This window comes from Sardina pilchardus, chromosome 1 (genome assembly GCF_963854185.1).
Source record: "Sardina pilchardus chromosome 1, fSarPil1.1, whole genome shotgun sequence".
Classification (NCBI taxonomy): Eukaryota; Metazoa; Chordata; class Actinopteri; order Clupeiformes; family Clupeidae; genus Sardina; species Sardina pilchardus.
Window position 1 is genome coordinate 546,137 of NC_084994.1, and position 17,500 is coordinate 563,636.

Sequence of the window (17,500 nt, forward strand, 5' to 3'; positions counted from 1 at the left end):
TGGTCACCAACCTGGCTACATTCTGCTGTGGAATGGCATTCCATTCCTCGATAAGGATCTGTTAAGTCAGCCAACCTGGTTCTGTTGGTGACTCTGGCACGTACAGCACGCCCAAGCTGATCCCACAAGTGTTCAATTGGGTTGAGGTCTGGACTCACGTCACAGCAGACCATTCCATCCTCTCCACTCCCAAATTCTGGAGGTACTCTCTAATGATCCCAGCTCTATGGGGGCGAGCGTTGTCATCCTGGAGGATGGCATTTGGTCCCATATTCTGGAGATATGGAATTGCCACTGGCTTCAGATTCTCATCCCGGTATCTAACTGCATTAAGATTGCCTTCAATGATAACAAGGTCTGTCTTTCCAGTTAAGGAGATGCCACCCCACAGCCGAATATAGGGGGTTGTGGCCAGCATGCTGCACTGCACACTAGCCCAGCTCCTTAATCACTATGCTACCTCCAACCCCTCACACACACACACACTACTGCACGCTAGCCGAGCTCCTTAACCACTATGCTACCTCCAACCCCTCACACACACACACACACTACTGCACGCTAGCCCAGCTCCTTAATCACTATGCTACCTCCAACCCCTCACACACACACACACTACTGCACGCTAGCCCAGCTCCTTAACCACTATGCTACCTCCAACCCCTAACACACACACACACACTACTGCACGCTAGCCCAGCTCCTTAACCACTATGCTACCTCCAACCCCTCACACACACACACACACTACTGCACGCTAGCCCAGCTCCTTAACCACTATGCTACCTCCAACCCCTCACACACACACACACACACTACTGCACGCTAGCCCAGCTCCTTAACCACTATGCTACCTCCAACCCCTCACACACACACACACACTACTGCACGCTAGCCCAGCTCCTTAACCACTATGCTACCTCCAACCCCTCACACACACACACACACTACTGCACGCTAGCCCAGCTCCTTAACCACTATGCTACCTCCAACCCCTCACACACACACACACTACTGCACGCTAGCCCAGCTCCTTAACCACTATGCTACCTCCAACCCCTCACACACACACACACTACTGCACGCTAGCCCAGCTCCTTAACCACTATGCTACCTCAAACCCCTCACACACACACTACTGCACGCTAGCCCAGCTCCTTAACCACTATGCTACCTCCAACCCCTCACACACACACACACACACTACTGCACGCTAGCCCAGCTCCTTAATCACTATGCTACCTCCAACCCCCCCCACACACACACACACACACTACTGCACGCTAGCCCAGCTCCTTAATCACTATGCTACCTCCAACCCCTCACACACACACACTACTGCACGCTAGCCCAGCTCCTTAATCACTATGCTACCTCCAACCCCTCATACACACACACACACTACTGCACGCTAGCCCAGCTCCTTAACCACTATGCTACCCCCAACCCCTCACACACACACTACTGCACGCTAGCCCAGCTCCTTAACCACTATGCTACCTCCAACCCCTCACACACTACTGCACGCTAGCCCAGCTCCTTAACCACTATGCTACCTCCAACCCCTCACACACACACACACACACTACTGCACGCTAGCCCAGCTCCTTAATCACTATGCTACCTCCAACCCCTCATACATACACACACACACACACACTACTGCACGCTAGCCCAGCTCCTTAACCACTATGCTACCTCCAACCCCTCACACACACACACACTACTGCACGCTAGCCCAGCTCCTTAACCACTATGCTACCTCCAACCCCTCTCACACACACACACACACACACACACTACTGCACGCTAGCCCAGCTCCTTAACCACTATGCTACCTCCAACCCCTCACACACACACACACACACACACACACTACTGCACGCTAGCCCAGCTCCTTAACCACTATGCTACCTCCAACACACAATTGTAAGAAAACTCTGAAAACTGGACAGTGCCATGGTTTTATTTATTATTTACAACACACACTGTAACAAACAAACAAACAAACAAACAAACAAACAAACAAACATGCTCACACACTCATCCATTGAGGAGGACTAGGCACAGCATGTCTCCTCAGCCTTCTGCAACCCTCTTCTCTGATTGGGCAGACACAGGCAGCATCATCAGCCGTCTGAGGCGTGATTGGGCAGACACAGGCAGCATCATCAGCAGTCTGAGACGTGATTGGGCAGACACAGGCAGCATCATCAGCAGTCTGAGGCGTGATTGGGCAGACACAGGCAGCATCATCAGCAGTCTGAGGCGTGATTGGTGGAGGATGATGATGGACTGATGATGTAGATGGTCATCATGTTCCTCTCGCTTTCTCTCTCCTCTTTTCTCCTCTCTCTATCTTTCTCTCTCCTCTTTTCTCCTCTCTCTATCTTTCTCTCTCCTCTTTTCTCCTCTCTCTATCTTTCTCTTTCCTCTTTTTCTCCTCTACAGTATCTCTCTCTGTCTCTCTACAAACATTCCCATCAATAAACAGCTCATTTCATGTCTCTCCATCTCTCTCTCTCTCCATCACTCCACCTCCATGTCTCTCTCTCCATCTCTCTTTCTCTCTCCATCTCTCTCGCCATCACTCCACCTCCATGTCTCTCTCTCCATCTCTCTATCTCTCTTTCCATCTCTCTCTCTCTATCCCTCCTTTCTGTACATTAGCTCCCACCATTTCTCTCCCTCTCTGGTTGGTGGGTGACCATTAGGAGGCTGGTTGCTGGGTGACCATTAGGAGGCTGGTTGCTGGGTAACCATTAGGAGGCTGGTTGCTGGGTGACCATTAGGAGGCTGGTTGCTGGGTGACCATTAGGAGGCTGGTTGCTGGGTAACCATTAGGAGGCTGGTTGCTGGGTGACCATTAGGAGGCTGGTTGCTGGGTGACCATTAGGAGGCTGGTTGCTGGGTGACCATTAGGAGGCTGGTTGCTGGGCGACCATTAGGATGCTGGTTGCTGGGCGACACGACTCTTGTAGAGGGTCACCTGGTCCAGGTGTGTGAGCGGAATCTCTCGGACCACCTGCGGCAGATCCTCATGCAGGAGAGGAAACACCACCACGCTCAGAGCAGGCCTGGAGAGACTACACACACACACACACACACACACACACACACACACACACACATCAGATCCTCATGCAGGAGAGGAAACACCACCACGCTCAGAGCAGGCCTGGAGAGACTACACACACACACACACACACACACATACACACACACACACACACACACACACACACATTAGAGCAGGCCTGGAGAGACTACACACACACACACACACACACACACACACACACACACACACATCAGATCCTCATGCAGGAGAGGAAACACCACCACGCTCAGAGCAGGCCTGGAGAGACTACACACACACACACACACACACACACACACACACACACACACACACACACACACACACATCAGATCCTCATGCAGGAGAGGAAACACCACCACGCTCAGAGCAGGCCTGGAGAGACTACATACACACACACACACACACACACATACACACACACACACACACACACACATCAGATCCTCATGCAGGAGAGGAAACACCACCACGCTCAGAGCAGGCCTGGAGAGACTACACACACACACACACACACACACATACACACACACACACACACACACACACACATTAGAGCAGGCCTGGAGAGACTACACACACACACACACACACACACACACACACACACACACACACACACACATCAGATCCTCATGCAGGAGAGGAAACACCACCACGCTCAGAGCAGGCCTGGAGAGACTACACACACACACACACACACACACACACACACACACACACACACACACACACACACACATCAGATCCTCATGCAGGAGAGGAAACACCACCACGCTCAGAGCAGGCCTGGAGAGACTACACACACACACACACACACACACACACACACACACACATTAGAGCAGGCCTAGAGAGACTATACACACACACACACACACACACACACACACACACACACACACATTAGAGCAGGCCTAGAGAGACTACACACACACACACACATTAGAGCAGGCCTGGAGAGACTACACACACACACACACACACACACACACACACACACACACACACACACACACACACACACACACACACACACACACACACATCAGATCCTCATGCAGGAGAGGAAACACCACCACGCTCAGAGCAGGCCTAGAGAGACTACACACACACACACACACACACACACACACACACACACACACACACACACACACACACACACACATTAGAGCAGGCCTAGAGAGACTACACACACACACACACACACACACACACACACACACACACACACACACATTAGAGCAGGCCTAGAGAGACTACACACACACACACATTAGAGCAGGCCTGGAGAGACTACACACAAGTCCCTTTCCCACATGAGCGAGACATCCGGATGTCAAACGGATATCAAACGGGTGACTGTATGTGGGAACGCAAAACTCGGGTATTTTCTTACCCGGAACTCACCCTACTAGCCCCCTAGTACTACTTCTAGATGTTACTCGGGTGCGCTTAGGTGGGAACGCAGCCGGCACAGTTCTGGGTAGAGAGGGGGGGCGTACCGATGACGTATAGAAATGCGCCCTTGCAGCCTGCTTGCAGCCAGGCTTGCAGCGCGAGGCAGAAAGTACAAATTGCCATGGTAACGATAAACATTGCCCTACGAGTATGAACACAGACGAGAACACCGGAGTACAGAGAAAACAGTGACATTTTGTTGTGTACGTAGCAGCTACAATAAAAATGTAAACTGCAATCACGTTGTTGTGTTTGTTGCGGGACAGGCAGGATTATCCTTGCAAACGTGAATAGCTTGAAGTGTTGTCGATTAGCTTGCAACTAGCTGTTTATTACAGGGGTTAGCAATTAACAGCTAATAGTTAACGTCGTTGTTATTTAGCATTGTTGCTTTTTGTAGGAGTTGGGAAGGAGCCTCAGACCTTTGTGTGCTGTTTATATATTTTCCAGGTGTGTCATTATTTTCTATTAATTTGTTGTGTTGGATGTATACCAGAGAGGGTTGAAGTAGAGCTTTGTTTATACTGTGGTCCTGGCGTTAGCTATTTTTTCCTCTATGCTAGCTCCCGCTGACTAGCGAGCTAACTACTTCTGTTGTTTCATGATGTTTTGGATCTGATGTAAGTTCGCATCATCCAGGCAACACAGCACAACAACGCATTTATTTAGCGTCATCTCCCTCCCCATGCAAGTGCTGACATTGCCCCACCCCTCGCGGCTCCTACTCGGGTCTAGTGTGAACACAATTACCCGTATCTCACTCGGACATAAAGCTCATGTGGGAAACGTCCGTGTCGTGCCATACCCGGGTAAATATGTCCGGGTAACTTCTAGAAGTTATGTGGGAAAGGGACTACACACACACTAGATCAGGCCTAGAGAGATTACACACACACACACACACACAGAGACACACAGACACACTTCAGGCTTCACCAGTATACACACACATTAGAGACCACACACACACACACACACACACACACACACACACACGCACACGCACCCACACACACCTGTCCATCAAGCTCTTCTGGAGGGTTCTACAGGCCACCAGAGTCCCGCCCATGAACAGGTGACACATGATGACCTCACACACACACACACACACACACACACACACTCACCTGTCCATCAGGCTCTTCTGGAGTGTTCTACAGGCCACCAGAGTCCCGCCCATGAACAGGTGACACATGATGACCTCAGTGGAGCGTTGCATGAAGGTCGTCACGGCGACGGGGCAGAAGGTTCCATTGCGGGACACGATACAGAGTCGCTGTAGAGCGCCACACTCTCCCAGAGCCTCAAAGAACGCCGAGTTAGCGTTAAAGTAGGGCTGCTCTAGCCTACACACACACAGCACAAACACACACACACACACACACACACACAGCACAAACACACACACACACACCACAAACATTAGCGTTAAAGTAAGGCTGCTCCAATTTACACACACGTACATCACAAACATTAGCTTTAAAGTAAGGCTGCTCCGTACGGTGGAAATCATTTACAAAATGTTTTGAAATGGAGTTCATCATTCATCACATCGTTCATCCCGTGGAAACATTTCCGTGGGGTAGTGCTGCCTCTAACGACTCATTTTGTAACAACTAATCTTTCAACTAATTTTTTGATTAGTCGACTTAACGGAACAACTTTTTTTTTTCGTTTTAAATCAGGAGTCTGGGCTAGCCTGCTACACTTATCTTATCACAACACCATATCAGAGTGTGGACTAGCCTGCTACACTTATCGTAGCTCAACACCATATCAGAGTGTGGGCTAGCCTGCTACACTTATCACAACACCATATCAGAGTGTGGACTAGCCTGCTACACTTATCGTAGCTCAACACCATATCAGAGTGTGGACTAGCCGGCTACACTTATCTTATCACAACACCATATCAGAGTGTGGGCTAGCCTGCTACACTTATCTTATCACAACACCATATCAGAGTGTGGGCTAGCCTGCTACACTTATCTTATCACAACACCATATCAGAGTGTGGCCTAGCCTGCTACACTTATCGTAGCTCAACACCATATCAGAGTGTGGACTAGCCTGCTACACTTATTGTAGCTCAACACCATATCAGAGTGTGGACTAGCCTGCTAGCCTGCTACACTTATCGTAGCTCAACACAACTACAGTAGGCTGAACGCAGGCAGGCGTGCAACTACAGTAGGCTGAACACAGGCAGCTACACTTATCACAACACCATATACTGAATCGCGACTACAGGCAACTACAGTTGTATCGTAGCTCAACACAACTACAGTAGGCTGAACGCAGGCAGGCGTGCAACTACAGTAGGCTGAACACAGGCAGCTACACTTATCACAACACCATATACTGAATCGCGACTACAGGCAACTACAGTTGTATCGTAGCTCAACACAACTACAGTAGGCTGAACGCAGGCAGGCGTGCAACTACAGTAGGCTGAACACAGGCAGCTACACTTATCACAACACCATATACTGAATCGCGACTACAGGCAACTACAGTTGTATCGTAGCTCAACACAACTACAGTAGGCTGAACGCAGGCAGGCGTGCAACTACAGTAGGCTGAACACAGGCAGCTACACTTATCACAACACCATATACTGAATCGCGACTACAGGCAACTACAGTTGTATCGTAGCTCAATACAACTACAGTAGGCTCTACTGTTCACGTTCACACTGGCGTGCATGCAAGGCGGAGTTTACAACATCACTGCCAACAAGTTACTGCCTTAATTAGACTTCAAGTTAAGTAGCCTGTTTTAACATCCAAAGATGACTTCTGTGTGTGTGTGTGTGTGTGTGTGTACCGTAGGTCTCGTAGGCGCTGGCAGTGTGGTAGTGCCTGCAGCAGCGTGTGTGTGTGTGTGTGTGTGTGTGTGTGTGTGTGTGTGTGTGTGTGTGTGTACCGTAGGTCTCGTAGGCGCTGGCAGTGTGCTAGTGCCTGCAGCAGCGTGTGTGTGTAGCAGACGGAGTGTGTGGGGCCCAGGGTGGCGAGGGAGAGGGTGCGGATGTGGGCGCACTGCTGGGTGAGTTGGCACAGGCTGGCACCCGTCTGTAACCCGGGCAACGCCGCCAGCGTGAGTGAGCGCAGCGACGGCCCCAGCGATGCCAGCGTTGCTACGGCGACCTCTCCCACGGAGCGCGCGCACTCACAGCCCGCCGCCTGCTTGCGGATGGCCGCCTCGTAACGGGGCGTGGCCGACACAAACTCCGCCCCCGACAGCTCCAGCTCTTGAAGGCGTGAGCAGCCAATCAGGAGACGCCGCAGACAGGACACGCCCCCCTCCTCCGTCTCCGTGACCTCCGACCCCGGCCGGTAGGTTTCCACGCCGACGCGGCGTGCTTTGCGGAGGCCCAGCAGGAGGGGGTTGGTCTCCGAGGGCGACGGCGGGGTTCCGTTTCCCTCGGCGACGGCACAAACAGACAGCGCCAGCGACAGCAGGTGAGGCAGCTTGGCCAGGATGCTGCAGGGGTGTGCGGTCGCCATGGCACCCGGGTCTCCACGGTGATGGTGGTGCATCCCGGACAGGTTGAGGTGCTGCAGCAGCGGGCAGGACTTACAGAGGGCCCCCAGCCAATCGGCATCCAGCTCCTGGCCACACCCACTCAGGTTCAGGCTCCGCAGGGGTCGAAGGTCGTAGTGCGGGAGACAGGGGGAGGGGCCTCCACGAGCCAGGCTCAGGTAGGCGGGGCATCCCCGCGACAGGACACGCCTCAACCCCTGCTCGTCCAACCAGGAGCCAGGCAGCTGCAGCGCCGTGCTGGAGTCCCCGCCCTCCTCCGCTAGCCCCTCCCCCAGACTGTCCAGTAAGCCAATCAGGGCAGGTGGCCGTTGAGGGGCGGGGCCTGGAGCGGACAGCAGGAGGCGTCTGAGCCGCGTGATTGGCCGCACGCTGAGCGGGGCCAATAGCAGGGCCAGTAGCGTGCGATTGGCGGCCCCGGGGGCCAATCGGGCGTCCAGGCAGCTCAGGCTCTGGTAGTGCGGCACGCTGCTCTGCCCCACCGCCAACTCCACCCCACACGCTGTGCCCATCCCAGTGCCCACGGCAGTGCCCATCATCCCAGTGCCCGCCACCTCCAGACGCAGCTGCAGGCGGGTGAGGGCCGGGCACAGTGGCAGCACTCCGTAGGAGGGCACCAGCAGCGTCTGCGTCAGAACACGGAGCCGTGCCAGTGTCGCCCGTCCCTCGGCGCTTAGCGCCCGCAGGTCGAAGCCTCGCCCCACGTCCAGCGCCAGCTCCGTCAGCTGATCCGCGCCCGACAGCAGCTTGGCCAATCGGCCGGCAGGCAGCCGACACCCCGACACGTCCAGCCGCCGCAGCTGACGGCACGCCCACGCCTCCGACACGCACGCCGACGACAGCCAATAGCAGCCCGCCAGGTCCAGAGACAGCAGGTGGGGACGCACACAGCGCAGCAGACAACGCACCTGCTCATCACACACCTGAGAGAGAGAGAGAGCATATATAATATAACCATATCGATTATTATAAAAATGCTAAATATCGGCCGTAATAATCGGCCTGGACCATAATTAAATATCACCTTATCAGTGGAAAAAAGACTGATACCGATCATCATAAAAACGCTAACTATCGGCCCTAATAATCGATAAGTATAAAAATGCTAAATATCGGCCCTTATAATCGATTATTATAAAAATGCTAACTATCAGCCCTAATAATCGATAAGTATAAAAATGCTAAATATCGGCCCTTATAATCGATTATTATAAAAATGCTAACTATCGGCCCTAATAATCGATAAGTATAAAAATGCTCATTATCGGCCCTAATAAATGATAAGTATAAAAATGCTAAATATCGGCCCTAATAATCGATAAGTATAAAAATGCTAAATATCGGCCCTAATAATCGATAAGTATAAAAATGCTAAATATCGGCCCTAATAATCGATAAGTATGAAAATGCTAAATGTCGGCCCTAATAATCGATAAGTATGAAAATGCTAAATGTCGGCCCTAATACTCGATAAGTATAAAAATGCTAAATATCGGCCCTAATACTCGATAAGTATGAAAATGCTAAATGTCGGCCCTAATAATCGATAAGTATAAAAATGCTAAATGTCGGCCCTAATAATCGATTATCATAAAAATGCTAAATATCGGCCCTAATAATCGATTATCATAAAAATGCTAAATATCGGCCCTAATAATCGATAAGTATGAAAATGCTAAATATCGGCCCTAATAATCGATAAGTATAAAAATGCTAAATATCGGCCCTAATACTCGATAAGTATAAAAATGCTAAATATCGGCCCTAATACTCGATAAGTATGAAAATGCTAAATATCGGCCCTAATACTCGATAAGTATAAAAATGCTAAATGTCGGCCCTAATAATCGATAAGTATAAAAATGCTAAATGTCGGCCCTAATAATCGATTATCATAAAAATGCTAAATATCGGCCCTAATAATCGATTATCATAAAAATGCTAAATATCGGCCCTAATAATCGATAAGTATGAAAATGCTAAATATCGGCCCTAATAATCGATAAGTATAAAAATGCTAAATATCGGCCCTAATAATCGATAAGTATAAAAATGCTAAATGTCGGCCCTAATAATCGATAAGTATAAAAATGCTAAATGTCGGCCCTAATAATCGATTATCATAAAAATGCTAAATATCGGCCCTAATAATCGATTATCATAAAAATGCTAAATATCGGCCCTAATAATCGATAAGTATGAAAATGCTAAATATCGGCCCTAATAATCGATAAGTATAAAAATGCTAAATATCGGCCCTAATAATCGATAAGTATAAAAATGCTAAATATCGGCCCTAATACTCGATAAGTATGAAAATGCTAAATGTCGGCCCTAATAATCGATAAGTATAAAAATGCTAAATGTCGGCCCTAATAATCGATTATCATAAAAATGCTAAATATCGGCCCTAATAATCGATAAGTATGAAAATGCTAAATATCGGCCCTAATAATCGATAAGTATGAAAATGCTAAATATCGGCCCTAATAATCGATAAGTATAAAAATGCTAAATATCGGCCCTAATACTCGATAAGTATAAAAATGCTAAATATCGGCCCTAATACTCGATAAGTATGAAAATGCTAAATATCGGCCCTAATACTCGATAAGTATAAAAATGCTAAATGTCGGCCCTAATAATCGATAAGTATAAAAATGCTAAATGTCGGCCCTAATAATCGATTATCATAAAAATGCTAAATATCGGCCCTAATAATCGATTATCATAAAAATGCTAAATATCGGCCCTAATAATCGATAAGTATGAAAATGCTAAATATCGGCCCTAATAATCGATAAGTATAAAAATGCTAAATATCGGCCCTAATAATCGATTATCATAAAAATGCTAAATATCAGCCCTAATAATCGATAAGTATAAAAATGCTAAATATCGGCCCTAATAATCGATAAGTATAAAAATGCTAAATATCGGCCCTAATACTCGATAAGTATGAAAATGCTAAATATCGGCCCTAATAATCGATAAGTATGAAAATGCTAAATATCGGCCCTAATAATCGATTATCATAAAAATGCTAAATATCGGCCCTAATAATCGATAGGTATAAAAATGCTAAATATCGGCCCTAATAATCAGCCTGGACGATAATTGGTCGACCTCTAGAGTGAGAGAGCATCTTACTGTGTATTGCTCTGAGAGTGTGTGAATGTGCATCTTACTGTGTATTGCTCTGAGAGACTAATGTGAGAGTGTGAGGGCCAACACAGCGCTAACAGCGAGTTTTTGTAAACGCAGAATGCGAACGCTGTGCTTGGCTATATTGCATGGAATTTACTAAGCTGTCACTTCATTACGTTAACTGCGGTCATCCCCGCCCGTGCCCGTCCCCGCCCCCTCTACAACGCTAGTTGCGTGTGGGTGGTTGACGTTTTAGGCCGAAAAAAAGTTTTTGAAAAAAAAATCAGATATTATGCATGGAAATCACTTAGTTATGTTGTACTGACTCTCCCATTCCCAAAATATGTATGATCTTTTAGAATTTGTATTGGAATTCATATTTATTCACTAATGTCTTGTGTTCGTGACTAAAATTATCATATGGTGTGACATGAAAGTTATTGTGTGTAAAACTATGATGGGGTATATATTTTTTATGTGAGTCAGTGTATCATAATCTTCTATCTTTACTTCATCAAGATCTAGCATTTCCTTGTGGAAATGTATTATATTTTACAGTATATTTATTCATCAATACACAAAGTAAGGCATTTGTCCCTAATCTTTCAATAAACTTCATATTAATTTGGACATATCTTGATACAAAAGAAATGAAATGCATACAATGTTTGCTGACCCTATTCCCTATCTGTTACATTCAGATTTGTATGATTTAGACTCCGAAAGCCTTTTTATTTTCATAATTTCTTGATGTTTCTTGATGTCACACCAAATGATATGGTGTCACACCATATGATAAATTACACCAAATAACAATCTGTTAACGCAAAAATGTGAATATATGCATTTCACAAACAATAAATCACAGTTTAAGACAAATATATCACATAAAGGATCACTGTTAAAAACTCAGAACTTTGTAAAACAGAATTCCACCAGATATTGTATAGCACTTGGGTAATAGGTGCCACATATTAAATAATAAATGTTAACAAAATGTTAAATATGTTAAAATATGTATAACACTAAACTATTAATTAAACATATGTTTGACATAGATGTTACAACATAGATGTAAAGGTAATTTTGACCAAAAAACTATTAACTTTTGAAATTTTCCTGAAAAACGGGTCACACCAAAAGACCGCGAAAAGTGGAACTGAGATAGGAGTGCTGGAAATACTTGATTTATTGAAAGAAATATGAGAGATAACTCAACACGTAAACTTTCAATGTCCTTCTGAGAAGTTATTATACTTCCTGAATGAGGAAGGACCCCTTATCCCTAAAGGTCTCCACACAATTGCACATTTAAAAAGCATAATTTAGGGTCACACCATATGATATTGATTTTTGGGACAAAATGTTTTTGTTTATGGCTTGTTCAAAAATATTATGCCTGGACTTTAAACACTACAGACTTACAAGTAGACATCTTTAGTATTCATTGTATTTAAGTAATGGGAAAATATATTAATTCGATTTTTTTTTATTCAAAATCAAACTTTATGAAATGGGCTCGGGACAGTCACGCCATATGAGCTTTTCCTGGTTTGGCTGAAAATTTTGAGAAATAGGAATATGACTGGCATGAATGGTCCATATGTTCATATAAAGCAGGTTTTTCTGAACAATATAACCACATTTATTTGCAGATTAGACATTTCTTTACTTCAGTTTGACACTCTGGACCAAAAAAAGGCCATGTCATGTCAACCACCCGTGTGCAGAGCTGCTGAACCACAAGCGCAGTTGAATATTGCAATATTAAAAAGAATCCAAGTTTAGCGATCATACATGAGACAAAGAGATGTCAATGAGCAGCGACAGACAGGGTAGGCCTAGAAGTTCTACTAATCCACTTAAAAAAAATACTTGTGAACTATTTACTGCAGGTAGACTATACGGGTATGACTTACAGTAATGCCTGTCTAACAGATTGGGAAGTGTAGGCTATGTCGTGAAAGAGAAAATAAGATTTTAGAGAGGCAAACAAAAGTTAAGGTTGCTTTTGACATAGTATAATGAAGAAAACTGATGCTCTGAATAGTGATTCAGCTGACTCTAAACGTTTTTCTAATAGACGCATTTAACCGCAATTTGGATTACACCTGCTTTCAGAAGGCGGAAGTTTTTCAACGCAAAGTAGACGTGCGCTGTTTTCATACATAAGGCAGAATACTTAATCAATCGCTATTAGCACCTCTCCTCCCCTGTACTTGCGCATTACACCCATTCTCAGCTGATCCGCCCAGGAATTAATATGCATGACATGGAAAAGCGCAAATAGCCATTCTCAGCTCCCACGGCAGGCAGTCTGCGCGTTTCTCTCATTGCGGCGTGTTTGTACATACCATCCCCATGTTTATACGCGCACGTTACGCCTGAAATGGGCGCAAAACGTTAGTACATCTGGCCCTGAGAGTGTGATAGTGTGTGAGAATGTGTGTGTGTGTGTGAGAGAGTATGTGTGTGTGTGTGTGTGTGTGTGTGCGCTGTATATGCGTCTTATCGTGTATTGCTTTGAGAGGCTGGTGTGTGTGTGTGTGTGTGTGTATAATGTGTAATGTGTGTGCGTGTGTAATGTGTATCTTGCCTTGTATTGCTCTGAGAGGCTGATGTGTGTGTGTGTGTGTGTGTGTGTGTGCGTATAATGTGTAATGTGTGTGCGTGTGTAATGTGTATCTTGCCTTGTATTGCTCTGAGAGGCTGATGTGTGTGTGTGTGTGTGTGTGTGTGTGTATAATGTGTAATGTGTGTGTGTGTGTGTGTGTATCTTGCCTTGTATTGCTCTGAGAGGCTGATGTGTGTGTGTGTGTGTGTGTGTGTGTGTGTGTGTGTGTGTAATGTGTGTGTGTGTATCTTGCCTTGTATTGCTCTGAGAGGCTGATGTGGCTGACGTGGCTGACGAGGCTCTTGTCTCTACTGAGCGCGTGCAGACGCTTGGACACGCGCGCCACGTTCAGCAGCAGGTCGTGAGGCGGCACGTGCTGCAGGATGTTGAGCACCACCTCGTCAGAGCAGTCCGCCAGCCCCACCCAGCGCTCCGCTACGCCCTCGCGGGACCCTTCCTCCGCCACGGGGCCCGGTAACCCGTCAGCGTATCCCTCCGCCAGGCTGTCTGCTGGTCCACTGTATCCCTCCGCCAGGCTGTCTGCTGGTCCACCGTATCCCTCCGCCATGTGGGCCACTAGTCCACCGTATCCCTCCTCCAGGCTCTCTGCTGGTCCACCGTATCCCTCCGCCAGGCTGTCTGCTAGTCCACCGTATCCCTCCTCCAGGCTCTCTGCTGGTCCACCGTATCCCTCCGCCAGGCTGTCTGCTAGTCCACCGTATCCCTCCGCCAGGCTGCCCACTAGTCCACCGTATCCCTCCTCCAGGCTGTCTGCTGGTCCACCGTATCCCTCCGCCAGGCTGCCCACTAGTCCACCGTATCCCTCCTCCAGGCTGTCTGCTGGTCCACCGTATCCCTCCGCCAGGCTGCCTGCTGGTCCACCGTATCCCTCCGCCGAGCGGTCGACTAATCCATCATATCCCGGACGGTCGGCAGCCCTGATGAAGGGGAGATGCGGCTCCACCATCCCATAATCCGGCTGGGCTGCTGCGCCATGGCAACGGTGCTCCTGCAGAACGGCGAAGAACTGTTTAGCAACGTTTTAGAGGCGATCTTCGAACTGCTTCACACAGATAGTGTGTGTGTGAGAGAGAGAGAGAGAGAGAGAGAGAGAGAGAGAGAGAGAGAGAGAGAGAGAGAAAGACCAAATCCCAAAGTCAGGTCTCACAGACTCACAGGCATTGGTGCACGTTCTAGCGAAATTCGTAACTTAGGGTTAGCCCCAGTGCCCCCTGTCCCAGTGTCACATTTCAAGAAGTGTAAGGTTTTGAGTACACACTTACGGAGCCCTTTCCGTGAGTCTGCATTGATGGGGACATGACATGTAATGACAATGTAATCCCTTGTAATATAGTTAACATGTGTAAGTCACTTTGGATAAATAAAAGTGTCTGCTAAATGTAATGACATGTAATGTCAACTCTATTTCTCCCACTTCCCAGTTGCTCATGAACGCACCATTAGTGTGTTTGTGTAGCCTACGTGAGTGTGCTTAAGCAATTGCTTCCTGTTTATTTTTTTGTGGGCCATAACATATATACAATCTATGATAACATAGACTCAGACAATATAGCGTGTTGATAGTGTTTCCTACATCCATCAAACTGTATAAGAATGACATAGAATTGTTTCCCCTGGACGGTTGACACTTTGTGGAGCACTCGTCATAACGTCAAAGTTACTCACCTTAAGTCAACAAACATTAAGTGAAAAGAGCGATACAAACATACCGTAGCCTAATATACAAACATACCGTAGCCTAATTTAATTTATGTTTCATACAGACTTCTCGCAAGGTACGTTCGTGAAAAGCTGGCGAAACATTTGCCTAGATACCGTGATATCACACTGACATTCCACCGGCTTGGAGCTGATGGCTAATACGTTAGCTAGCGTTGCGATAACCTATAGTTTTTTTTTATTGATTTGATAGGAGTACAGAAGTGGCAGGACACCGGTTCACTCACCGACATGCTACCAACGGTCCTGTCCTGTCATAGTAGTCCAAATATCACTATATGCCAATATCGAACCCGTAGGAAGCAAACCGCAAACTCATTTAGCAGGGTTTCTCAACAAAAAAAACACGCGGAACTAATGTCCGGCCATTTGTTGATGTGCACGAAACAACAGAATCGACGGGGCTACTTCCGTTCCGTCCCAAACTAGTTCCCCCTGCTTGAAATAAATGTTTTTACTGCCTGTAGACAGTGCTCGACAACAGATTAATGTCACTGTCAGTACTTGACAACTGCAATGCTTTAAATCATTTGGGAAAAGGATAACATATCTCTGTTGTCACACTGCGACAATTAACACAACGCATCCCAACGCATCCAATAAGTGTGGTTGTGAAGAGACATATGAAGCCTACCGAATTAATATAACTTGGCATAGGCCTATCCATGTCCCCATAGTTACTCGTATAACATTTAGGGTATTGTATGTAGCATAATGTCTGTTGGTGCGAAATAATGATGTATTTGGTTAGTAACTTGAAATTGTGCATTTATTACAACAACTTGCAAATAGTTGTCATCGGATTTATTATTTAAGATAACAAGATCACGTCACTTAAAACTGTTTGCATCAAACATAAAGTATATGACTCACTCAGGTGAGAATAATTGTGTTTAGGCGCGTTCAAGTTCAACCCCAACTGACCGTTTGCAGCAGCGAGATCTGCCGGTGACAGCAGGGGAGGGGATACAAACGCTGCTATGAAGTTGTACACTCTCCACGTCTCATCTGCTGAGTGTCCAAACAGCTGGTGTTAAGTGAGTCACCTGTGCAGACGCACGCACCTCTGATCTGGGGGCAACGTGGTGTTGAGAGCTGGTTGGGAATGTGAGAAGCCACAGCTAAACACGATGGGGCTGCGTGTATGTTTTGACTATTAAACAGCCTACCTTTTAAAGAAAATAAGTATTCGTATTCACATTTCAATTTCATTTGTTTTTTATGACAAAAACTGTAGTTTTTTACGTGTCGAGGGATTTGCATTTCATGAAGGAGATAGCTCTGCAATACCTATGAAGCTGCTGTACTGTATTTTCAACATGTAAAAACACCTGCAAAACAAGTCACCTTGCAGAAATGAGCATAACATTTGAAGGTAAATATGTCTGACTCAGGAGACTATACGATCTTGACACACTGTAGCCATTTTATTTCTGAAAGTGAAGATCACATCCCAACTATTTTCTCAGGTGTTGTATTATGTTCACTATAGACTGCTGCCATTTAATTGTACGTACCCTTTTACATACTGTTGGAATGTTAAAATCCCCTCAAAAACAGAACCTGAACGATTTATCTAAGCATGTTGCACGCATTCAAACCGTTTGCTACAGACTGCAGCCATTTTATTGAACATGCCCCTTTACATACAACTGGAGGGTGAGGCCTAAGCATGTTACAGCATCTAACTGATATGTAGGTCGCTTTTCACAGATGGGATCAGCCCGGAGTGCCGTAGTCCTGGAGAGTGCCTGTTTAATAGCTTGATGACACAACTCTAAAAGACTACACATAGATTAACACCCGCTGACAGCTCTACAGGGCACCATTTTAGCTGAATCAAGTCTAATTACCACCTGTAATCACCACAAGTCCCCCCATACCTCACCTGTAAT

The 17,500-nt window shown here is 46.7% G+C and overlaps 1 protein-coding gene across 1 annotated transcript; it reads right to left on the bottom strand.

Annotated features, from left to right (window-relative positions):
- Positions 1 to 2,854: 2,854 nt before the first annotated feature.
- fbxl18 (F-box and leucine-rich repeat protein 18) lies at positions 2,855 to 16,035 on the bottom strand. The gene is made up of 5 exons (XM_062536897.1): positions 15,833 to 16,035; positions 14,119 to 14,874; positions 7,490 to 9,027; positions 5,692 to 5,910; positions 2,855 to 3,086 (listed from the first exon to the last, which is right to left on the bottom strand). Exons 1-5 carry the CDS (start codon positions 15,836 to 15,838, stop codon positions 2,945 to 2,947), a joined length of 2,661 nt encoding a protein of 886 aa, XP_062392881.1. The 5' UTR covers positions 15,839 to 16,035; the 3' UTR covers positions 2,855 to 2,944.
- Between the last annotated feature and the right edge of the window lie 1,465 nt (positions 16,036 to 17,500).

Bases quoted from the DNA above. Each gene is read 5' to 3' on its own strand.
- fbxl18 (XM_062536897.1), bottom strand. The intron at 9,028-14,118 runs GCAAGATACACA...TCTCTCTCTCAG, and splicing joins GCCTCTCAGAGCAATACAAG to GTGTGTGATGAGCAGGTGCG. The intron at 5,911-7,489 runs GTACACACACAC...GTGTGTGTGTAG, and splicing joins CAGCGCCTACGAGACCTACG to GCTAGAGCAGCCCTACTTTA.